The sequence below is a fragment of the Xenopus laevis genome, chromosome 6S (assembly GCF_017654675.1).
Source record: "Xenopus laevis strain J_2021 chromosome 6S, Xenopus_laevis_v10.1, whole genome shotgun sequence".
NCBI lineage: Eukaryota > Metazoa > Chordata > Amphibia > Anura > Pipidae > Xenopus > Xenopus laevis.
The window spans coordinates 116,927,833-116,953,935 of record NC_054382.1 but is presented as its reverse complement, the minus strand read 5'-3'; the positions used below and the strand labels follow the sequence as shown (position 1 = coordinate 116,953,935).

The 26,103-nt window shown below is 38.3% G+C and overlaps 1 protein-coding gene across 2 annotated transcripts in view; it reads right to left on the bottom strand.

Annotated features, from left to right (window-relative positions):
* Positions 1–24,571, bottom strand: part of ints8.S (integrator complex subunit 8 S homeolog) — a 36,298-nt gene extending 11,727 nt beyond the window's left edge. The window contains exons 1-18 of one of the 2 annotated variants that reach the window (XM_041567239.1): positions 24,416–24,571; positions 20,788–20,975; positions 19,125–19,299; positions 17,605–17,745; positions 17,449–17,520; positions 17,207–17,258; positions 16,729–16,911; positions 16,041–16,148; positions 14,928–15,080; positions 14,229–14,329; positions 13,827–13,968; positions 13,188–13,258; positions 11,652–11,827; positions 11,408–11,541; positions 9,803–9,913; positions 6,592–6,787; positions 2,276–2,397; positions 236–417 (exon numbers count right to left, since the gene is read on the bottom strand). In XM_041567239.1, the coding sequence (XP_041423173.1) occupies positions 236–417; positions 2,276–2,397; positions 6,592–6,787; positions 9,803–9,913; positions 11,408–11,541; positions 11,652–11,827; positions 13,188–13,258; positions 13,827–13,968; positions 14,229–14,329; positions 14,928–15,080; positions 16,041–16,148; positions 16,729–16,911; positions 17,207–17,258; positions 17,449–17,520; positions 17,605–17,745; positions 19,125–19,299; positions 20,788–20,962 (2,294 nt within the window). In that variant the 5' untranslated portion in view covers positions 20,963–20,975; positions 24,416–24,571. 2 annotated transcript variants of the gene reach the window in all.
* Between the last annotated feature and the right edge of the window lie 1,532 nt (positions 24,572–26,103).

Genomic DNA, 26,103 nt, shown 5'->3' with positions numbered 1-26,103 from the left:
CAGTTCTTTCACGCATGCGCTCGTTCGCCCGCTAGTGCTGGCGGGCGCTAGGACCACGCGGCATAGGGGCTCCGCCCGGCAAATCGGGTGCTGGGTAAAATACTGGCTGTGTGGCAACCCTAGATATAGCATATTCTGTAAGTGTACTTGTAGTGGGGGTACAACTATACCCATTCATTGGCAAGTATGGGAATACATCCTTAGTATAAACCGTAGCTTAACATCAATAACGTACCGGTACATGATACCCATTGTGGAATCCCGGTTCTTTATGAGACAAACTCTGCCATCGTTGTTTCTTTTATGCTGGTTGGAGACGCTGCATATCTGCACTACCACTTCCCACAGGTCCTTGGCTGTTCTACGACTATCTGGTCCAGGGAGTTCTTTGCATGTGGCTGCCAGCAGCTGCCCAAGCTAGAAACATAATGGAGAATGCAAATAGGTGAAATGTGCCTCAAAGCATTCCTTTCTGTCCTATTTTTATTTTAGTGCTGAAAGAAAACTATACCCTCAAACAATGTAGGTCTCTATAAAAATACATTGCATAAAACAGCTCATATGTAAAACCCTGCTTCATGTAAATAAACCATTTTAATAAAATATCATTTTTTAGTAGTATGTGCCATTGGGTAATCCCAAATAGAAAACTGCCATTTTAAAAAATAAGGGCCTCCCCCTGGGATCGTATGATTCACGGTGCACACAAACATACCATACATGTTAGGTCACATGAGCCAATTAACAGACAGAGTTGTGTCTTTTGCTCCCACACTTCTTCCTGTTACAGTTAGAGCTGCAGTATTTCTGGTCAGGTAATCTCTGAGGCAGCACAGAGACCATCACGAAATGGTGGCTCAAGGCAAAATTTACTTAAATATAAATTCCAGGGTTTGTCCCTGATTTGAGCAACTCGGCAGTGGTCCTAGAAGCCGCTGTAATTGGTTCCCTTGAGGCTCTTGCCAAACTCCCTTACAGGGGTGTCTCCCCCTATCGCGTTACCACTTCTTCTATGCGCACGGTGGTACAGGTATTTCAGAAGTCTCAAACACTAGCCAGGGGGACCTCTACAGCCTGGTCTCCCTATACACCATTGTGGGGTAATACCCACCTACTTCATTTTCACTCACTCCCTTACATTGCACGATGGGCACAGCTGGGGATAAAAACGCTTGGGGATATAACCTCTGGGGGTGAATGTAAAACATATGCTTCACTACAACGGGAAGTACACCCTCACCCAGATATGCTGTTTCGCTATTTGCAATTAAGACATGCTTTCAATGTACAATTTCCAGTGAGACCTGTAAGTTTAGAGATGACAACCTTAGAGACATATTTACATAGAGTGGACCTAACAAAACCCCTATCCTGGTTGTATACTATCCTATCTACCGCTGGTCCCTCCCCCCTTGAGAGGGTTAAGGGCAAATGGCAAAGTGATATTCCTGACTTAGATGAAGAAAAATGGAAGGACGCTCTCAAGTTAGTCACTGAGCTATCTATCTCTATGAGGGACAGGTTTATACAAATAAAATTCTTGAATAGAGTCTATTTAATTCCCTACCGATTGGCTAAAATTTATGAAAATGTTTCAGACCTATGTCCCAAGTGCAGGGAGGAACCGGGTACCTTGTTTCATGTATTCTGGACCTGTCCGGTAATCCAGGGATTTTGGAGTGTTGTACTTCAATACTTGAATGAAAAACTCGCATTACCAAGTATTCGTTCACCGGAAAATTGTTTATTGGGGGTAACGGGTGACCTCCAGTTACGCTCCTACTCTAGACTTTGTTACCTGCAGCTCTTATATTTTGCCAAGAAAGCCATATTAATGCATTGGAAGTCACTTAACCCTCCTACACTGCAATATTGGCAAAAGCTGATAAATGATTCTCTCTCAAATCAGAAACTGACCTATCTGTCAAGGGGCTGCCCTGAAAAATTTGATGCTGTCTGGGGTACCTGGTTGAAAGTACAAACAGGTTAACTACAAGTATTCTAATATAATGTATATGCCAGTCTGTACCTTACCTCCCCTCCCCCTTCCTTCCTTCACAACTTTCTTTTCTAATATCTATTTCTTCTCTCTCTACCTCTACTATTCATATTGTGTATGTTGAATGTTTGAAAATTTTAAAATAAAAACTTTTAAAAAAAAATATATAAATTCCAGTTTAATAAGATTCTTTAATATGCCACTTAATTTGATATAAACTATCTGTTGCCGCAGTATTCATTTTAGGGGTACAGTTTTCCTTTAAGAACACCTTACCTTAACGTAGGGATTACTCTGTACCAGAGATGCTGGAACTTGCAGAGTTAGACATTCATTTTCACGCCAGTTAAGCAAGAAAGCAACGCATTCCTCAGCAACTACTTGCCGTAGGGGGATGTCTGTGGGAATAAAAAAAAAAAAAAAAAATACACTCAGCATATTGAGAATTTCTAATCTTGCATCTACAATAAGGAAAAGAGTAGTCTTTTATATGTATCCATTTTTTAACCATGGTACAGGTATGGGATCCATTATCCAGAAACCAGTTATCCAGAAAGCTCCATTTTATCCAAATAATCCAAACTGTAATAATAAAACAGTACCTTGTACTTGATCCCAACTAATAGAGGGGTTGTTCACCTTTCAATTAACTCTCATTTTTCATTTTTTATGAAAAAAAAAAAAATGATTCCAAATCCTATATTTTATCATGTTAGTTAAAGAAAATTAACTTTAATTACACTGTAGAAATTATTTGAATATTGTTTCCATCAGGCTGAGAATTCATAATTATAGCAAGCAGGCAGGAGCCATTTTGTGGACACTGTTATTAAGACAAGCCTTGTATCATCTCAGAATCTTGTTTGTGCACCAGAATGGGGGACCTGATGTCCATCCCCATGTACTGGCTACACAATTAAATGGTAAAGAGAACGGGGGAATGTGGGGAGAGCAGTGACATCTAGGAAGTGCTGAATGGAAAGTGAAAGTAATTGCCTAAGTCATAGAGGAGGGGCAGGAAATATTTGATAGACAGAGCATGTGCACAGTCTTAGTCTTGCAAAGATGTTTAACAAAGTAAAAAGATGGTGACCCCCTGTAGCCAACTTTGAAAGCATAAATTATTTGTTTGATTAGGCTTGTGGTACAGTTAGTTCATGTTTATATTTAGTATACAAAATACAGCATTTCTAGCCTTATTCTATTTTAGACTTTACATGCCCTTTAATTTGAAAAGGACTTTTATTATACAGCTGTTTGTGTCTGGGTGACAGGTCCACTTTAAATGCTTCTGCAAAAAATCCAAGATTTTTCTTTTATTTAAGGTGAGAGTTTGCAGAGATCTCACCTTAAATAAAAATCTTGGATTTTTTGCAGAAGCATTTAACGAAGTGTGCCTTAGTTTCTATTTTTGTGCGTATCATACGGAAGCTCGTGATTGCAGCAGAGCCAACATTGAGCACCTCACATTGGTAAATATAAACTATTTTTGCCGAAATATAGAAGCAGAAGGACATTTCGAATTATGGAAAGAAAGAGTTATATATCAAATAAGAAAAAAATAAATAAAGGCCAATTGAAAAGATGCTTATTATAAGCCATTCTATAACTTACTTAGAGGGGTGGTTAACTTTTAGTAAGTTTGTGTTAAAGGAAAACTATACCCCCCAAACAATGTTGGTCTCTATTAAAAGATACTGAGTAAAACAGCTCATGTGTAAAACTCTGCTTCATGTAAATGAACCATTATCATAATAATATACTTTTTTAGTAGTATGTGCCATTGGGTAATCATAAATAGAAAATTGCCATTTTAAAAAATAAGGGCCGCCCCCTGAGATCGTAAGATTCACTGTGCACACATACAAACCACATGTAAGGTCACATGAGCCAATTAACAGACAGAGTTCTGCCTTTTGCTTCCTCACTTCTTCCTGTTACAGTTAGTGTTGTAGTATTTCTGGTCAGGTGATCTCTGAGGCAGCACAGATAGAGTCACAAAATGGTGGTTCAAGGCAAGAGATGTAAAAGGGCAATATTTATGTAAATATATATTCCAGTTTGGTAAGATTCTTTAATGTCATTCAATTTGATATAAACTATCTGTTGCTTAAGTATTCATTTTGGGGGTATAGTTTTCCTTTAAATGGAGTGGCATACATATATATACACAGGGACATGACCTGAAAACAAGATTCAACTGCATTGCCAGTGAATTTGAATAATTTGGACGTGCAACAAGATTGGACAGATACTAGGGCACACCTGAGCAAAAGGGACTGGATAAACTGGAAACCAGATGATTAAGCTGGAAAGTGTCTGCAAAAAGCAGTGAAGGTAAAAGCCACCACCAAACCACAATCACTAACTACCTGTGTCATGTAATAAGAAAGAACATTTGTTTTTTGCCCAACCAGCTTCTTAGGCAGCAGCTGCTGACACTAGTTCTTGAGTTCAAGTCCAAGATGAGCCCCAGTGTGACTGTAGGAATAGAGCTCCAATTTATAATTTTCTAGGCAATGAACTAATGGGTCTGTATTGAAGCTACTTAGACCTGAATGGATCATTATATTACACCTAAACATTACTGCGCCTCCTGCACATCACATGGACAATTAGGGTGCACACTCGCTGGGTCTGTTTGAAGGAAGACTCATTAGTACAAGACACCTGAATACATTGCGTTTTATATATACATTGCGTTATATATATATATATATATATATATATATATATATATATATATATGTATATATATATATATATATATATATATATATATATATATACATATATATATATATACATATATATACATATATATATATATACATATATATACATATATATATATATATATATATATACATATATATACATATATATATATATACATATATATACATATATATATATATATACATATATACATATATATACATATATATATATATATACATATATATATATATATATATATACATATACATATATATATATATATATATATATATATATATATATATATATATATATATATATACACACACACACAGGTATGGGACCTGTTATCCAGAATGCTCGGGACCTTGGGTTTTCCGGATAACGGATCTTTCCGTAATTTGGGTCTTCATGCCTTAAGTCTACTAGAAATTCATTTAAACATTAAATAAACCCAATAGGCTGGTTTTGCTTCCAATAAGGATTAATTATATCTTAGTTGGGATCAAGTACAAGCTCCTGTTTTATTATTACAGAGAAAAAGGAAATCATTTTTAAAAATTTGGATTATTTGGATAAAATGGAGTCTATGGGAGACAGCCATTCCGTAATTCGGAACTTTCAGGATATCGGGTTTCCGGATAAGGGATCCTATACCTGTATCTATATATATTATACAAATATGGGATCCGCTATCCAGAAAGCTCTGAATTACAGAAAGGCAGACGCTTAGATCACAACGAGTCTTACCAACTAATTAATGTTGCCATATTCAGATAAAGTATTTCTATGGCAATGTGTGGTCACAGCACTGAATGAAATTTCTGAACACAGACAGAATAAGGTAGGGAAGGCATGGTGGCCCCTATCCCTGTAGTAGGTGTAAGTTGGAATAACATTTCTGATTTTACTAACATGCAAACATTTTCACTTTTTGACATGAACTTATCTGAAATTCTAACAATATTTTTTTTTTCAATTAATTTTTAAAAAAATCTTTTCAATTAATTTTTTACAGACATACCTGATAAAAAGTACTATTTTCCCACTTCCCTTAGGCTAGCAGACTAATGCACGCCCTCCCTCACAGTTTTCGATAATGAAGTGATGGATCTGGTTTCCAGAGAATCTGCGTGCCGCCCACTATTGAAAGCAGATGGACGTCAAGTTCCAGAATCTAGCGCTTTAAGGTGAGGGAGGGGTATGTTTGGTTTAAACATTTACATTTATTTATGAACGTATACGATTTATGCATATTTTCTACATAGCAAATGATTACCTGTATGTCCTAATAAATTATTTCAATTTTTAATCATTTTTGGTCTTTACTTTTGGAGAAAACGCACAACTTTTTGCTTTTTCAGATTTTTGCACCCATGGACTGGGGTGAACTGTGAGTATTTTTTCCCCTTTTATTATTTCCTTTGGACACTTCTTTTTTGATTAATAATGGTACAATTAAGGTGGCCATAGACACAGAGATCCTATCGTACGAATCGAGGATTCGTAAGATTTTCGGATTGTGTGGCCCGTGTGCCGACATCTTTCGTCCGGCGGAGATCGGTCGTTTGGTCGATCAGTCAGGTTTGATTTTGAACCGATCCTGCCGGAGCCCGCGGCCATACGGCCGAACAATCAGATTACCCCCGATAAAGCTATGCACGTTAATGGCATATCGGGGAAAGATCCGCTCGTTTGACGATGTTGCCAAATGAGCGGATCTTTGCGTCTATGGCCACCTGTACTGGCATTGTGCACCAATTTTGCAATGTTTGATATTTTCTACATAAGCCCAACTGAATCTGCTCATATTAAAAAGTAGGGTATATTTTCCTTTAAAACTCAAGGTTGTACACAAAAAGTGCTCTTACCAGGTATTCTCATTTCCAGGTAGCCCCGGACTCTGCTGATCAATTCTGGAGGAGGGCGCTCCTGAGCAGAGGCAGCTTCATAGGTGTAAATGTCCAAGAGCAGCATTTCATTGAGCATTACTTGGCGAAGCTTAGGAGAAAATTCAGTCACCAGTTCCAGGCAAGCGGACAACAGCTGTTTGGCGCGAGGGTAATCCTGGAAAAACCAGCAAACCATTAGAAGCATGTTCATGAGCAGTGATAGGTAGTCAGCTGATGTGTCGTGTAAAAAACACAATATTTCTTTTTTAAATTGCCTTCGCCAGCGATAGGCAATGTACACTTAGGCCAATATGAATAGGGTGGGTACATAGAGGTCATATATATGTTATTAGAGATGTTGGTGCAAATGCTTGAAGTGACCACTTATTATTACAAATGTCCAAGGTTCATACCAAACCTCTCCCTGTCCTATTTGTTACATGCCCTATCTTCTGAAACCTCCCCCCCCCCCCACTGCCAAACAAACCCACTGATCTATACTACAATCAAAGCCTGGCAAGCAATCAGAACCAAACTATTTGGCACATACAAACGCTCACTCTTCCTCGCTCTATTAAATAATAACCAGTTACAAGATACCGAAGCAGACCCCTGCTTCAAAATTTGGCACACTAAAGGCATAACTGATCTGATCACTCCTCAATCCGAATACGAACACAATAGATACATTTCCAGAGATTCAATCTAAATATGGACCCCCTAATAGCCACATCTTTGCATACCTACAAGTTAAACGCTATGTGGAGCGGGTAATTCGGGGCATAAAGCCACAGTTGGCGGATAACTCACTAGATATTCTGATAAAGGCAAACAAGGGACGACTCCTCACGGCGTCTGCAGTTTATGCCATTATTAAATCCAAAATAGACTACAATCTACACGCAGAGGGAATATCAAGATGGTTAAGTATCATACCAAATATCATGGCAGCACAGATCACAGCAGCACAATTTAACAAAAATTTAACGTCAGTATACTTCTAGGACGGGGCTCTTAAACTCCTCCACAGAGCATATGTGTCGCCCAAAGTAGCACATAAGACAGAAACCAAATTGTATAAAGTGCAACCACCCTGACGCCACACTAGAACAGGCCCTGTGGTCGGCACAGAACTAAATACCCTTTGGAACCTAGTCCTATCACAAATTGTGAATCTATGTGATATTAAGATTAACACGGACAAGTCCGCAAATTGTACTGGGTCTATATCCGGCACCCACTAACAACTCTATCAAAGGTAACATCAGACTAGTTGATGTAATGTTATTAACCACAGTTAAGACCATTCTGGAATTCTGGACTAACTCACAACCCCCTCCAACACAAATATGGGAACACAAATTGCTATATACAATGCAACTCCAATGAGTCCTAGCATTACAAGACAAAGAATCCAAAGGTTCCCGTTTCTTTGATATTTGGAGTAAATATCTAGGGGGACAAAAACACCACAAGCTATTAGCACATTTCCGTTATATTAAATGGTGGGCGGAAGCCTCCCTCAGGGGAGAACAGTTAAAACAGTTATATTAAAAAACAAAAGCAAAACAAAGACAAAAGAGATCCTCTAATGTCCTAGATATGAGCCCACCCTAAAACAAATGTGGCATGCCCCATAAATGGTTAAAAAAAAAATCTGTCGAAGGCAATCCCACTTTAAAAAATTAAGACGCCAGCGTTTTTTTACAACTTTTACGAGTTTCCGGCATACAGGATATGATGTCGCTAACATAAGATCTATTAGCCTGCACCTCTGATGGGGGAACATTTTACAGGTGCCCTTTAAGCATTTATTGCAGTTTCCAGACCACTATGGAGTATTAGTGAAAACACTCTTTCATATGATATATAGGAAAACTCTGCATCTCTTTTAATTAAACATTTGAGTTCCTGTAAGAGACGCTGCAACCTATGTCCGATCCCATGCCTTGAATATAAAAGCTGCAAGACCTGCACCTAATGTATCCAGATGATTGTGCACTTGTATAACAGGGAGGAACAATATAAAAAATATCTTATTTGTTGCTTTTGTTTACTGCACCTGGGAAACCTCAGTGCCTTTTATTACACTGTACAGTAGACAGTATCAGGGGTATGGCTTTCTAAACAGAAGGGTTATGCTAGCGTCTCAGCTTTGTTGAGAAATTACTGCTCCAAAACCAAGTCAGTACAGTATTCCACCATTTTTAGTAAAAAATATGTCCATTGGGGGGCAGTTATCAAGGAAATACTTGTCTGAACAGTCATGGCTGTCTCCAGTCGCTGCATAAATACAGATAAAGTATGGCCCCCCTATGTTTTATATATATATCAAAAGAAAATCAGATGGCACTCACAACAGCAGATGTGCTGAAACCCTTAGGGTATATTATTGAGATCTCCACACAACGTTTCGGGGGTTCCTCCCCCTTTCTGAAGAACACTTGAGAAAGGGGGAGGAACCCCCAAAACGTTGTGTGGAGATCTCAATACCCTATGGGTTTCAGCACATCAGCGCTACGAAATATGCTGGCGCTATATAAATAAATGTTAATAATCTGCTGTTGTGTCATTTGATTTTCTTTTGATACATATGGGATTTTGAAACCTCGTGCAGCAGGGTTTCCAGATTGTCCGCTGCCACTTATTTCACACAGAACTGTGGATTTTTAGCTATACTATACACCTATGTTTTACTTATATAGCACATTACCACCCATGCACATTTATGGCAGAATAAAGTCAATGGACACCCTGCTTCTAAGGGTCAGGGCACACAGGCAGATTCGGGAGATTAGTCGCCCGGTGACAATTCGGCGACAAGTCGCCGGCAGGATGGCACTCAGAGTGCTTTGTTTTCCGAAGTCGCCGGAGTTTCCTCATGAGGCAACTTCGGAAAATGGATTGCGCCGAGTGCCATCACGCCGGCGATTTACATTTTAGCCGACGGGTAGGCAGTTCGGAGAGATTAGTCGTCCCGAAGAAGAGGAGATTTGTCGCCGGGCGACTAATCTCCCTGAATCTGCCTGTGTGCCCTGACCCTAAATAGGTATTATTGGCGAAGTATATAATGAATAACAGTTCTGCAAAAATCTTTAAGTTCTGCGTAGCTTTGCACAAACCAAAGCGGATGTTTCCCAGTCCCTTTGTAGTTTATTAGCAGAGCCAGTAGACAAGATCACTTTGTTACCTTAATTGCGCTGCAGTGTAAGCCTTTGGCAAGAAGGATGTAGACTAGGTCCCTGGTCAGATTATCTTTAATACCTAGGATACTTCCACTGTATATGGTTGGCACTTCCCACTAAAAAAGAGTAAGATTAAGTAGTAAATAAGAGACACATCCTTAAAACGAAATATGATCACGGAGCCACTGCTAACTGAACACATTTCAGACCATTATTATTAATAATAAAATCTTTGTTCACATAATTATACTAACCAGCAATAAGAGCATTTGTTTGCAAGTATAATTTAAAAGGACACAGACACCTATTATGGATTTGACATTAATACATATTATTGTTAGGTGCTAACAATGGAGAATATAGCTTGCTTCCCTGCAGAATATCCAAGGTTATAGTAATCAAGATCTACAGTTAGTTTAGTAAAGGCATCAGGATACATATATTTATATCAATAGGTTTGTAAAGGTATGAGTATATACTGTAATAGTGGGGGTTAACTTGATAAAAGAAAATCTTTGTTTTAAAAACTTGGCTGCCTCTAAATAACGGAGGTGTCCTTATGGAAGGTGCCGGTTACAGGCCGAATACAAATTTCTGTATGTAACATACACCACAGATTTCCTATGTCTCTCCATCTTAATACCCCCACCTCATCTTACACACACCCCTTTGCTGGGCAGTTAAGAGGAACGAGTTACTAGCTGTTTGGAACTACAACTATGAGATCTGTTATCCAGAATGCTACGAATTACGGATAGGCCATTTCCTATAGACTCCATTGTATTTTAATAATCCAAGTAATCCAATAATCCAAATTATATAAGCAAATAATCCATTTTATTTACTTTTTCTCTGTAATAAATAATAGAACACTACCTTGTACTTGATTAAAACTAAGATATAATGAATCCTTATTGGAAGCAAAACCAGCCTATTGGGTTTATTTTATGTTTACAGGATTTTTTAGTAGATTTAAAGGGGTGGTTCACCTTTAAATTAACTTTTAATATGTTATAGAATGGCTAATTCTAAGCAACCTTTCAAGTGGTCTTCATTTTTTTCTTTTATTTTTTTGAATTATTCACCTTCTTCTTCTGACTCTTTCCGTCTTTCAAATGGGGGTCAGTGACCCCATCTAAAGAAGCAAATGCTCTGTAAGGCTACCCATTTATTGTTATTGCTACTTTTCTTTACTCATCTTTCTATTCAGTGCTCTTCTATTCATATTTCAGTCTCCTATTCAACCCAATGGTTGGTTGCTAGGGTAATTAATTAGGACCCTAGCAACCAGATGGCTGAAACTGCAAACTGGAGAACGTCTGAAAAAAAAGCTTAATTAATTAAAACCACAAATAATAAAAAATTAAAACCAATTGCAAATTGTCTCAGAATATCACCCTCTACATCATAGAGAAGTTCACCCAAAGGTGAACAACCCCTTTAAGTTATGAAGATCCAAATTATGGAAAGATCATTATCTGGAAAACCCCAGGTCCCGAGCATTCTGGATAACAGGTCCCATACCTGTACAACTCACAAACTTTTCTGCCAAGAATTGGTAAATGTATCATTTTAATTTTTTTAGGTTTGATGTTCTGAGCATCACTTACCTTGCTAGACACTTTCCAGTACTGTCTGTCAGAAGTCATGCCATGAAGTTCTATCAAAATCTGCCGGATTCTCCATGGGTCCACTGTCAGTATAAGCTGGTGTTCCAGTTGGCCAATATTAACGCTGGCGGATGCTGTAAAAAGATATCATTGGATACGTGTGACCTTAACCTCCACAACAGTCATTCCCCAGACACATAAATGCAAATGAACGCAATAAAGGAGTTGCTTCTAGTGTACTGACCTGGTATATCATAGAAGGAAGTTACTGGTTTGGTGCACATACTGACACGCGAGGTTTTCTTTCGAAGGTGTTCCACCACCATCTTGCTCTCTTCGTCTGTTAGCATCTTCATGAAGAGCTCATGGGAAGAAATCATAAATACCAGCTGCAGGTCTTCTATCTCCAGGCACAGATTCCTTGGAGAAAAAATAAACAGGCAAACATGAGAAAAGAGCCAATATTCCCTGTAAATGAATAAAGCCTGTAAAACTAGCTGTGCATCAAATTCACAAGTCTTAAGATCCAGAACCAAAACTTTTTTTTTTGCATTTGGTTGACCAGTTCTTTACGATCACATGACATTAAGGGGGTTATTTATCAAAATCCGAACATATTTCATTCTTTTCTGAAATCAACTCCGACCAAATCCGCACGGGTTATTTCCCCTAAAGTATCAATATATTTTCCCAAAAAATTCCAGTGCAGGGAAAAACTTGAAAAAAATCATGAAAATCATAACAAAAGTTTCAAGTTTTTCAGATTTTTGCACGAAACCAAGCGCAGATCAGGATATCTTCGGGACTTCTCCCACTGACTTAGATATAACCTCAGCAGGTCTGAGATGCCGGATTTTCGGATTCTGACTCCTTCCATCCTCAGGGTATAATAAATCCTGAAAAATATGCGTTTTCCAGCTGCAGGATCTTCATCCCCATGGTGCCTGTGTCCCCCAATTAGGCAAGAGAAATATGCGTTTGTTTTCCCCACTAAACATTCGGATTTTATAGTAGAAAAAAAAAAAAAACTCACATTTTTGGACTTTAATAAATAACCCCCTAAGAGTTTAGGTCACCTCCATACTAAATCCAAATCTTACATAAAGGTTAGAACCTCCTTTCAGACATTAAAATGGAGTTCAATCACAGTTTTGATTTAGTAAAATCCCCATAATCCCTGCATATCTCCAAGAAATTAAATCCATGTAAATCTGCCCGACCCTAAATCATAAGAAACCAGGTGTGTGCAAGGCAGAAGCTCAATTTCATTTCCTGTATTTTTTATTATTATAATAAATAGCTTTCATAAAAGTAAAATGATCCATATTATTATGGCAATCATTTAATTATACTGAGCCAATGTTCTGCAATGCTTTAAAATGATTATAAATATATATATATATGCCCCAATGGAGCTTACCTTCTAAGGCCCGTCACACACAGTAGGATGATTATTATCAGGAGCCACTTAACCTGCCTGTATGTTTGGAGTGTAAGTGGAAACTAAAATATCCAGACAGGAGGGGACTCCTTGTAGACGGTGTCTGAAATTAAATATAGTTCCCCAGTGCATAAAGACAGCAGTGCAAACCATTGCACCTTAGTGCTGCCCATGTTATTGAAAAAACAGTAATGCAGTCTCCATTTAATAGAACTGCCAATCACTAGTTGTTTGCGTTGGCAGTCTGGAGAACCAACATCATACATTGCTTTATTAAGCAAGCAAATGGAATTACACATTTCATGGAGCAAGACTTGAAAAAACAATCAGAGAACTTACTTAAGAAATGTTGCTATTTTTCTTTTACTTGCTTCTGAAGCTTGATCAGACATTAGTGACCTGGAGCACACCTAAAGGAAACAAATATTTGCATGATAGGCTTCTGCCTTTGCTTACAGATTTTGTACCTGACAAACCCATTTACACCTGGGGGGGATGGGACAGTTATAATGAGATGTGTTTGCATCTACATCCTAACAAGCCCAGCATTGTATTGCACTACAGGGTTTGATCATTTTGCCCACCATTCCTGAAACTACAAACCAACCAGATTATGAAATGCTCAGAATTACCAGATAAGCCATTGCCCAATAAAAAAAGAGCTTGGAGAATTATAAGGGCGAGCAAATAAGCGTAGAAAATGAGAAGTTGTTCAACAGTAGGATTCCAATAAGTGATTCAGCACAGCATTTAAAAAAATCAATAGGTTTAAGATTGCACCATACCAGAGGTGCAAACAGAGGACAGAATAAAAGAGCAGGAGTATTGCGAGGATAAAACAGGATTGATTTTTTGCACTTTGCCCTGTTCTTAAATTGTGCTTTATGCTGATGGGAAGAAGTGAGCAGATAGTTATGGGTTGGGGTAAACAAATAAAATGGGACATTAGTGGCAATATAACACACTCTACAACCTTACCTCAAGAAGAAAGTCTATTTTCTCTTTGCTGGGTTTCATGAACAGCTGATGAAACTGAACAGTAACAGGTTGTCCATGAAGAATATCATAGACTGTGTTGCAGGCACAGACCTTAAAGCAGAGTTCAGCTAGTGCTCCATTTCTGCAGGTTATAAAACAATTATAGATATATAGGGGTCACTGCAGTGCAGAAGCCCTCAGTGTAATTTATACTATCATTACACATGATTTGACTCTACTATACATATCATTCTACAATAGACAGAAAATACAGGACATACTATACCAAGTAACCTGTGTATCTCCAATCACTACGAGTACTACCAGACATCGATAGACACATGGATACCTACATTATGGGCTTGCCCATACTAAAATATGAAGCTTTGTTTAAACTTTTACCCCTGTTGCGATTTCTGGAACAGCTCCCTCAGTACCGACTGTCTGAACTGGTCCGGTAAGCTGTTGTTTAAGTGATCTTCCAAAAAGATCTTTAATATACCCTGAAACAAAGCAAAAACCTTATTAACTTTGTTAATAGTCACACAAACAGCAGGCTAGGTTTACAATTTTTTCTCCTAAATCTCCTGAGAATTGTAGTGCTGTATAAAAGAATGTAAACAGCAAGACCCAACTTAGCAAATGAGTAAACCCAAAGTAGAACAGTTGGGAAGTATTTGAGAATGCCAATGGCAGGCATATTTAATATGAATTTTTGAGACTCAGCTGACCCTTTGCCTTCCCATTTGAGAGGAATAGCCAGCTGTTTTGCCAACTCTGCGGCCAGGTTGGCTTGCTATGTTTCATTGCTCACACCAACATTGATCACACTTGTGAAGGTTCTGTGCAGTCCCGGTTACCATATTTCAGCAAGAAAGCAAATCCTCCTCTATATGGAAATGGGTATTGGGTGTAGATGGACAAGGTGAAATGCAAAGGTTGTGTGCAACTGCAGTAGATACAGTTTGGGAAAACTCATGTGACACAAGTTAGAGGATATTGACCAGACTTTCTAAAAAGTTTAATACAGGGATTCTCAAAAAAGATGCATTATATACTGCCTACATATTTTCATCTGCACTGCATTATATTCTCCATTACCTGGTAGTTGTTGGTCTTCATGAAATTGTGGATCTGACTGTAAGGTGTTGCCGGCTGACTGACAACATTTGAAGGTGCAAGAACTCCACAAGCCTGACAGTACCCAGCCAATCGCTTTTCATCAATGGCATAGTGGTCGGATGCAGCCCCAATCTGACACAGAGAAACAAATGTCAGGGGAGTGCTATTTAATGGACATGTACTATTACATTACCAGCTAAACTCTGCTTCAGTTTCTTCACTAACAACAGGCTTGTTTTGGGCACTGCTTAAAGGATAAGTAAGCCTTAAAAATAATTGAAAGTAAAATGAATGAGGGTGCTTTTCTAAAGCACTTTTGCAATGTACATTCATTAATTTATTTTTGATTCCAAAATATTAAAGGATATGTGTACAGTTAACATGAATACATTTTGTTACAACACCACCACCTGCTGGTCATTTTCCGACCAGTCTGACCACTAAGTAGTCAAGGAAGTTGTCAGGAGAAAGAAAGAGGCTGCTCTGATGTTCTTCTGCTTAGGGAAAAAATGAAAAACCTTTGTCAAATCTTTCCTAAGCAGAAGAACATCAGCCTCTTTCTTTCTCCTGACAACTTCCTTGACTACTTGGTGGTCAGACTGGTTGGAAAATGACCAGCAGGTGGTGCTCTTGTAATGAACTTAATTCATGTTAACAGTACATGTATCCTTTATTATCTTGGAACTAAAAAAATAAATAAATAATGAATGTACATTGCAAAAGTGCTTAGAAAAGCACCCTCATTAATTTTATATTCTCTCATTTTTAAGGTTTACTTTAACTCCACGAAATATGGCCCTGTTTAAAGGCCTTCTTTATAAATTGCACCATAGTACAGTGCAGGATTTTATTTTTCATGCAGTTTGGAAGCTATTCTGGCGATATCGTTTTAACCCTTTCAACAGGATTATTTTTTAGAACTGGGTAGGGATTTGACCATGTGGCCAGTGGCTCAACTAACAGTAATCCACTATAGCCGGCATGTCCATTAACTATAACATTTACATATAGTTTTCCACTCTCTGGTTCCAAGGCTTTACTAGCCATTAAAAACACAAAGACACAACACGACGTGACAAATGCATGAATTACCTTTGAAACCAGTTGCTTTGTTCTGAAAAAATGATCCCTGGCTTTCTCATAGCATGATGGATTTGTTGGCCCTTGCAGAAAATAGACAGCACCCAAGTCATAGCAACCCTGCCAAAAAATAAAAAACAATTCTATGGAACATCAATGCTATACACATGCACAAAGGATTTTATTATATATCTTAACGTATATAACCTATAATGTATGTTGTACTACAAGTGTATTAGGGTCAGTGTGAGATTTTGCTCTTGACTAAAGGTTTTAAATATTTTTCCTCTGCATCAATACTATTATTTTTCAGTTAGAGTTATAGATGCAAACGATTACAGGCATAAACACTTTTAGACAGCTTGTAAGGAAAATATGTAATAAATCAGAAAAACTGAAATACAACAGTTGGACTCACCCATTCTAGAATAATGTGGGTTCTGAAACCATTTCAGTGAAAAAACAAAGATGTAAAAAAATGTAATAATGTAGCATCCTTGTCTCAGTTTCAGAAACAACAAATCAGAGATGTCTGTGCTAAAAAAAGGACATATGTGTAATGCTATTTTCTCCTGCTAGAATGCCTTACCATCAGCACCAAAATAAAAGAAAACAGCTGACCACCTGCTAAACTAAAAATGTGTTTTGTTTTTGGTTTGTTTTTTTAAGTTTTTTTATAAAAGAGATGGTTTATTTTTACCTGGCACTGCATTTCGTCAGAGCTAATTTTAAACCCAGCAGTGGAATTTTCTGTTTCTCCATTCACCATACCAGGCTCCACAGCCAGAAGGTCCAAGGTCCTCATGGTATGGACATAGAAGTCCCTCTTTAGTTGCAAGGCTCCTTCGAGTACAGTGATGGAATCTTCTGCCTGCTCCTTAAGCTGCAGATCAACAAGACATTGCTTATTATCCTAAAGAACAGTCCTTGACCTCTGGCTGTGCTTTTTCTCATGCTCTCCAAGGTTGACAACATATTCAACCCTGGTAGATGCACAATACAAGGATTACAATGTGTAACTAGGACTGTTACCTCTACAGAAGACATCATATAAACCCAAACAGACGTTAGAAAAGCACATGTATGAACTCCAGTACCAAAGGTGAATGTGGCTTCTCTTTTAAAACTTCTCTTATGGAATACAACACAAATAAGTTTAGAAGCCCATAAATGCTTACCACTTTCAGAATGTTTTCCGTGAGCTCTTTTTCCTGCTGAATTTGATTCATTCTAAAAATGAAAAGGCAAATTAAAAACAAATCACTAATATTTCATGGTGCTCTGTTAGACTTTTTTTGCCAACATTTGTTATTGGTATTGTTTAATAGCACATGTTTATGTTACAGAGCTACACACACTTATAATGCAGATACATATGTACTCTTTACTCTTCAGCAATAAGGAAACATATTTAACTTACACATTTGGCTGTTGTGGGCCTTGTTTAACAGGTTTTACAGGAAAACCGCTCTGCACAATGGTTCGGATGGCCCTATAGCACAGAAATCATAAGGAATAAAAAAAAAAAAACAACAAATTTCGAAAACATTTAAACAAAGTCAAATATGTATTTTACCATCTGTTGTACAATGTGACAGCCATGACAGTGGTTGGAGGTAGGGTCGACAGGTCTAGGTCCACATGCTTTGTTCCCGGAGGTACTTTGCTCGCACACAATAGCTCATTCAGTAGCATGTTAAGAACAGGAACGGACAAGCTAAAACAAATTAAGAGTAAAGAAATTATTCTGACACAATGCTTTAAGGTGGCCATACATGGAGAGATCCGCTCGTTTGGCGATGTCGCCAAACAAGCGGATCTCCCTCCGATATGCCCACCTTGAGGTGGGCAATATTGGGCTGATCCAATCGTTGGGCCCTAGGGCCCAACAATCGGATCCTAACGATGCCTAACGGGCGGTTGGATCGCGGGACCGCATCAACGAATAGATGCGGCCGCGATCCGACGGGATTTTTTGTCCCATCCGATCGAGATCTGGCCGACTTTCGGCCAGATCTCGATCGGTGAAGCCCGTCGGGGGGCCCCATACACGGGCGAATATAAGGCCACCTTTACTCTGTAATAAACCCTGGAGATGAACACATAACACAAAGTTAGCTCTAAAGGCTCAGTATAAAATGCTAACTAGCACAAGTGCAGTTCTCCATAGCAACCAATCTGCAATAAGGTTTGATCAGTTAGAAAATGAAAAGAAAAGATTGGTTTCCATCGGCAACCGCACTTGTGCAATTTAGCACCTCTCATAGTAAATCAGACTAATTGCCTCTGCTAGTAAACAAAACTTTCACACGTTTGTTTTTAATTCCTGCATTTTACATATAGAAGGCTGGTAGAGACCATTGCACTTTGTTTAGAGAACTATAATATGTATTGGAATAGACAGAATAGATGTTCTGCGACTAAACTCTGTGTTAAGTGCACAATATATATCTAAAGTAATGCCAAAGGAAAAAAAGGAGAAGGAATAGATTTACTCGGTTGACCTCTGAGGGTGTAGTTTAACTAATATCAAAAGGTGAAAAAGCAGGCAGACATTTTTCATAAGGGGTTTAATAAAGAAATGTATCAAAAAACAATTTACATTAATTTCAAAGATTATTGATAGGGTGCAGTGTAATTCCCAGGCATTTATTTGCATCTTTCCATTTAAGGGCTTTTAGCAAGATCAAAAATCCTGACATTCAAAGCCTGTTACTATGGTTTTTACCAGGAGATTAAGTAAGAAGAAAGTAAAAGAGCTAGGGGTTCAATTGAGAGCTTTTTCTGACTCTCTCTCTCTCTGCACTCCATGTACATAGCAGATATAGTTTTGCATAATCAATGCAATGGCAATGGCTGCTATTGGCTCAATGGAAGCCTTGTACATAAAACAGAATTACAGGAAAAAGGAAGTTTTGTTTCAAAGTAATAACAGTGCCCGAATTAATGTACTTCTCTGATTCAAAGCAGCAGTGTTAAATCAGACACACACCTTGCAAAATGTTTTAGATCACCCCTTTTGTACCCCTTTCTCTCCCATTGCTTTCTTGACCAGGTATATACCAGCAGAGGGAAATTTTACTGCCTTGTTTGTACCTTTTCTCCAGAACATCAAGATTCCATTTTAAATGAGCGGCCACCTTTAATGCCAGTAATTTGAGAGTGCGGTTTCTTTTGTTGTCAGTCGGGGGCTGGACCTGGTTCTGTTCATTCAGAGTGGGTTTGGAAGCCTGCTCAAGGAACTGGACAATCAGCTGAACAGGAGGAGGGTCTAATAATGAAAGCAAACATCATATATTAAGTATAGTTCAACCTATGAAAACTAGATGTAAATTCCCAATTTCATATTCTCAACTCCACCTAAGAGAACTTAAGCCAAAACATGAATATGACTAGACACGTTCTATTTTATATATTGACTTTAGTGTACCAGCAGAGAGTTTCTGAAGCCCTGTGATTTCAATGATCCAGGCCTTCAAAGTTGTACATAAGGACTCTCCGTTATGGATCTTGGTAGGCCTTAAAACACTCACATCCTCATTGTTCTCTGGGCAGTTGCTAAGAAGCTAAAGAGTTGTAAAAAAAAAATCATCAAGCATAAAATGAGGTTTGCCTGTCACAGAAGCTGATGGCTGCTATTGAATGGAGATGCAAAATACACTGCTTTCTGAGTTGCCATTTAAAGTGAATACCTATTAACCTTGTATTTTCTATATACTGTATATTGTGAGTCAGTCCCTAAGTTCAAGTAAGTGACAGCAGCCCAGAGCATGTGCCGTGAATCTGTAAACAAAAGACGGTGTGCTACTGGGGGTAACTTTAAAGAGGTGGTTCACCTTTAAATGAACTTTCAATAAGTTATCAAATGAACAATTATAAACAACTTTTCAATTGGTCCATTATTTATTATTTTCTATAGTTTTTGGATTATTTGCCTTCTTCTTATGACTCTTTCCAACTTTTAAATGGGGGTCACTGACCCCATCTAAAAACGAATGCTCTGTAAAGCTACAAATGTATTGTTATTGCTTTTGATTAGGGATGCACCGAATCCAGGATTCGGCCAGGATTCGGGCTTTTTCAGCAGGATTCGGATTCGGCCGAACCAAATCCGAACCCTAATTTACATATGCAAATTATGAGCGGGGAGGGAAATCGCGTGACTTTTTGTCACAAAACAAGGAAGTAAAAAATGTGTTCCCCTTCCCACCCCTAATTTACATATGCAAATTAGGGTTCAGATTCGGTTCGATTCGGGGTTCGGCCGAATCCAAAATAGTGGATTCGGTGCATCCCTACTTTTGATTACTCATATTTCTATTCACACCTCCCGTATTCATATGCCAGCCTCTTATTCAAAGCAATGCATGGTTGCTAGGGTAATTCATAGCCTAGCAACCAAATTGTTGAGAGCTGCTGAATAGAAAGTTAAATAACTCAAAAACCACAAGTAAAAAATGAAAACCAAGTGCAAATTGTCTCAGAATATCATTCTTTTCATTATACTAAAAGTTAATTCAAAGATGAACAACCCCTTTAAAAAGGACAAAACTATAAAAGGACTTGCTGGCAAGAAACAACGCCATTAAAATGTTCCTTAATAACATGTCCTTGAAGCTATTATTTTCCAAGTGAATTACACTATACATTGTTTGGGTTTTGAAAAGGGAAGCTAATGGGCATTTCATTCAGATAAAATCAAGAATATGAAAATCATTTGCATATCTAGAATATCTATGAAGTAACGTCTGTGCATTACCTGAATGAGGCTTCTGGAGGTGTTTTTCCAACAGAGAGTCGTCAAGCAAAAATTCAAACCACGAGGTCTGTGGCGGGGTACACGGCCGGCTAGAGGTTGCCGCCTCTCTATCCGCTGCTTCCGCACTCATCTTCTTCCCCTGCACCTTTTCACTGCTCTGGTTTTTCTTTTTCATCAGGAATACTGGACTGTAGCAATAGCACAGTATATTAGTTCTACTTCTCTCTAAGTGCAATCACATCAGGGTGATGGGACATTCATTTATTAAATGATCATTTAACTAAAAGGGTCATTCACCTTCCAAACACGTTTTCAGTTCAGTTGTTTTCAGATTCAGAAATAAAGACTTTTTTTTAATTGCTTTCCATTTTTTTTATTTGTTACTGTTTTTGCAAAATTAGTGTAAAGTTGAATGTTCCTGTCTCTGGTGCTTCAATGATCCAGGTGCAGATTCTGAATTGTTACATTTAATTGTAACAATTCTTATAATTGGCTCTGTTTAATTAATACATTTCTCAGCTGCATCTGTGGAATATTAGCAACTATTGTATTAATTCTGCCTTTAAACAGCTGCCTTTAATGAAACTCGTGAAACTCATAACTCATGCTCAGCAGGGACAAACATAAGAAATATATCAACTTAATGTATCAGTTTAGAACAGTTTACAGGGTCAGCGACCCCTCCTCCCAGAGCTGCTTTAGAAGGTGAAAAATGACACTTTACACCTCAGTATTAGAAAAATGGTGACACATAGAAAATAGAAAGTAATTGGAAAAACTCGTTATTTCTGGTGATCTATCTGAAAACGACTAGTTGTTTGAAGGCAACAACCCCTTTAAGAAACCTTAAACACTTGAAGGGCAAACACAGAATTCTGAGATTCTTAAGGTAGTAAGAGTGAGCACAAAAAGCCCCCCCCATTCACAGAGCTGCTCCAGAAGGTGAATAATTAACCTTTTAGATTCATTATTAGAAAAACAGTTGCAAATAGAAAATAGAAAGTAATTTTAAAAAAAAAAGTCTTTATTTCTGGTGAACAATCTGAAATCAACAGAATTGAAGAGTGTTGGAAGGTGAACAACCCCTTTAAAGGGATGGTTAGCCTTTCAGATAACATTTAGTATGACGAGGAGAGTGATATTCTGAGACAATTTGCAATCGGTTTTCATTTTTTATTATTAAAGGTTTTTGAGTTATTTGGCTTTTTATTCAGCAGCTCTTTAATTTGCATTTTAAGCAATCTGGTAGCTATGGTCCCAATTACCCTAGCAACCATGCATTGATTTGAATAAGAGACTGGAATATGTATTGGAGAGGCCTGAATAGAAAGAGGAGTAATAAAAAGTAGCTATAACAATTAGGGGCAGATTTATCAAGGGTCGAATTTCGAAGTTGAAAATACTTCGAAATTCGACCATCGAATTTAAATACTTCGAATTCGTATATCGAATTCGAACTTTTGTCATCGAAATTGGGTATACGGTCGAAGTAAAATCGTTCGATCGAACAATAAAATCCTTCAAATCAAACGATTTTATCGTACGATCGAACGATTTTACTTCGACTGAAAAATGTTGTAGAAGGTCCCCATAGGCTAACATAGCACTTCGGCAGGTTTAATTTGCCGAAGTATTGAAGTCGAAGTATTTATTAAAGAGATAGTACTTCAATTATTGAATGGTCGAATATTCAAACTATTTACTTCAAATCGAATTTGAAGTCTCCTATTCGATGGTCGAAGTATCCAAAAAATTACTTGGAATTTCAAATTTTTTTACTTCGAAAATTTCCTTGAATTCAATTCGACCCTTGATAAATCTGCCCCTTAAAGGGATACTGTCATGGGGAAAAAAAAATTTTTCAAAATGAATCAGTTAATAGTGCTGCTCCAGCAGAATTCTGCACTGAAATCCATTTCTCAAAAGAGCAAACAGATTTTTTTAGATTCAATTTTGAAATCTGACATGGGGCTAGACATTTTGTCAATTACCCAGCTGCCCCATGTCATGTGACTTGTGCCTGCACTTCAGGAGAGAAATGCTTTCTGGCAGGCTGCTGTTTTTCCTTCTCAATGTAACTGAATGTGTCTCAGTGGGACATGGGTTTTTACTTTTGAGTGTTGTTCTTAGATCTACCAGGCAGCTGTTATCTTGTGTTAGGGAGCTGTTATCTGGTTACCTTCCCATTGTTCTTTTGTTTGGCTGCTGGGGGGGAAAAGGGAGGGGGTGATATCACTCCAACTTGCAGTACAGCAGTAAAGAGTGATTGAAGTTTATCAGAGCACAAGTCACATGACTTGGGGCAGCTGGGAAATTGACAAAATGTCTAGCCCCATGTCAGATTTCAAAATTGAATATAAAAAAATCTGTTTGCTCTTTTGAGAAATGGATTTCAGTGCAAAATTCTACTGGAGCAGCACTATTAACTGATTCATTTTGAAAAAAAATTTTTTCCCCATGACAGTATCCCTTTAATGTGTAGCCTTACAGAGCATTTGCTTTTTAGAAGGGGTCAGCGACGCCCATTTGAAAGCTGCAAAGAGTCAGAAGAAAAAAGCAAATAACTATAAAAAAATAAATAATGAAAACCAATTGAAAAGTTGCTTAGAATTAGCCATTCTATCACATACTAAAAATTAACTTAAAGGTGAACCTCCCCTTTAAAGGGCATGTAAAGTCTAAAATAGAATAAGGCTAGAAATGCTGTATTTTGTATACTAAATATAAACATGAACTTACTGCACCACAAGCCTAATCAAACAAATAATTTATGCTTTCAAAGTTGGCTACATGGAGTCACCATCTTGTAACTTTGTTATACATCTTTGTAAGACTAAGACTGTGCACATGCTCAGTGTGGTCTGGGCTGCTTAGGGATCATCATAAACAAAGCTGGCTGGGAAGTAAGGCGGGGGCTCCCCCTGCTGTACATAAGTATGATTGTTTCCCTGCTCAGCAGTTAGGGACCATCTGACAATTCCTATCCACAGCAGTAAATGAAGGGAGAATTTCACTGCATACAGTCAGGTTTCTTATAAAAACTGTACACATTTTTTAATCAAAGTATATTGGAGATAGGTTTCTTTTTCATTAAAGAAAGTAAAAATGGGATTTTAGTTTGTTTGCCTTTACATGCCCTTTAATGATCATGGTTACAGCAATGCAATTGTGTTGAAGCACCTGTACTGAAATCAGACATTGGAAAGCGATATCTGCCCGTAAGACCAGTCAAATACTTGGATTAGTCAGTCGTGCATTGGCATAACAATAAATATATAGACATATCCAGTCACACGCTCAAGGCTAGAGATGATTGCAGACTGCTGGAGGGCCGCAGGGTTGTACAGTCCTGGTGTATGTTCTTAAAGGAACTAAAGGAATATAAACAGGGGTAGCAGACCCTGCAGCTGCAGGGGGCCAGAAGGTATAGAAACCCTAAATAATTAGCAAAATGCAAATATCTTGGTTAAAAAGGACAAACTCTGGTTATGTTGGGGGCCCTATAATTAATTCACTGACCACTGACTATAAATATCCATCATTTTCCCCAGAGGGGCGGAGAAGACGAATGACTAAACCTCCATACCGACACACTTCAATAAATACGGACATTATACCCAACACTTACCTTTTCCCCGATCAATAAATGCGCTATACACAGTCAGCCGGATACAGACTCCGAGACGCGATGCAAATACGTCACGCCGAATCACGTGACAACAACAGCGACGCATCCGAAATGCGTGTACGGGTTCTCTGCCAATAGCGAGCCGCCTGTTAAGGTTGCCCGACATTACAATGGCAGCGCGGGTTCTGTTGAAGTTTTGGGCTCTGGGTACTGGGTACTGTGTGGAACTGGTCACGTACAAAGTCCAAATGTCTCTCCTCTAGAACAAGTGTATTCTCTCATACAATCCTGTGTTCCACTGCCGGCTATTGATGTTCATGGGATCCCACTTGAGACTGTATTGGATATATTTTGTCCATGTGTATTTGTGTGTTACTTCTATTGAGTAAAGGCAACAGGAGGGCAGACTGTAGCTGAAAAACTTTTGATGGGGTTGTACGCCTTTAAATTAACTCTTAGTATGACGTAGAGAGCGATATTCTGGCACAATTTGCAATTGGGTTTCATTTCTTATTAGGGATGCACTGAATCCACTATTTTGTATTCGGCCGAACCCTAGGGTTGCCACTGGGCCGGTATTTTACCGGCCTAGCTGGTAAAACACCTGCCAGGGCCGGTATTACAAATTTACCGGCAATGTAGCTGCCGGTAATTTGTAATACTATTTACAAAATCCCCTGCCTGCCGATGAAAACTTACATTTTCGTCGGCTTTGGGCAGCCGCCCCTTTTATGATGCTACTCTCAGTGGCTCCACCCCTTTGTGATGCGACTCACCATGGCTCCACCCCTTTTGCGGTGCCTCTCATCGGCTCTGCCCCTTTTTGTGTCACGCCCCGCCCCTTTCTTTTCCGCCCCCCACCATGACTGGTAATTTTTTTTTTAAAAGGTGGCAACCCTACTGAACCCCCAAATCCATCACGAAACATTTGGCCGAATCCGAATTTGCATATGCTAATTAGGGGTGGAAAGGGGAAAACGTTTTTTACTCTCTTCAAATATGAATTCCTCAAAAAAAAACACGTTTATTAAGGGAGAGATAACAGAAAGTTTTATGTAGTGTAGTATTTATAAAATAAAATTGATAAAGGGTCCAGTGGGGCCTAGATTGTTGCCCTTTAATTTGTTTTGTTTGTATATGGGCTGATAAAATTACTGAAGATTTTGCATCATTATCAGAGTGCTACTGGATTTCTTTCTCTTGATTTGAATAAGAGACAGGAATATGAATAGGAGAGGGCCTGAATAGAAAGATAAAGCAACAATAACTATATATTTGTAGCCTTACAGAGCATTTGATTTTTAGATGGGGTCAGTGACCCCCATGTGAAAGCTGGAGTCACAATAATAAATAATTAGAAAATTATAAAAAAAAGTAAAAATGAAGGCCAATTGGAAAGTTTCCTAAAAGGGCCCATTGTATAACATACTGTAGGTTAAATAGATACTGACCCCTAGAAATCAAACTCTTTTTTTACATCTATCGTAATATTGCCTTTGAAAGCTACATCTAACTTTGCCATAAAGTATTAGCACAATGCTTTTACATTACCTGTCTGATGCCCCATGTTCCTGTATGAGGGGGCTGCCATATTTGTGCAGCAGGAGTCCGTTAGCATTAGAAACTCTAACTGACAGGCTGATATGGGACAGAGACAGTGTCGGACTGGCCCACCGGGACACCGGGAA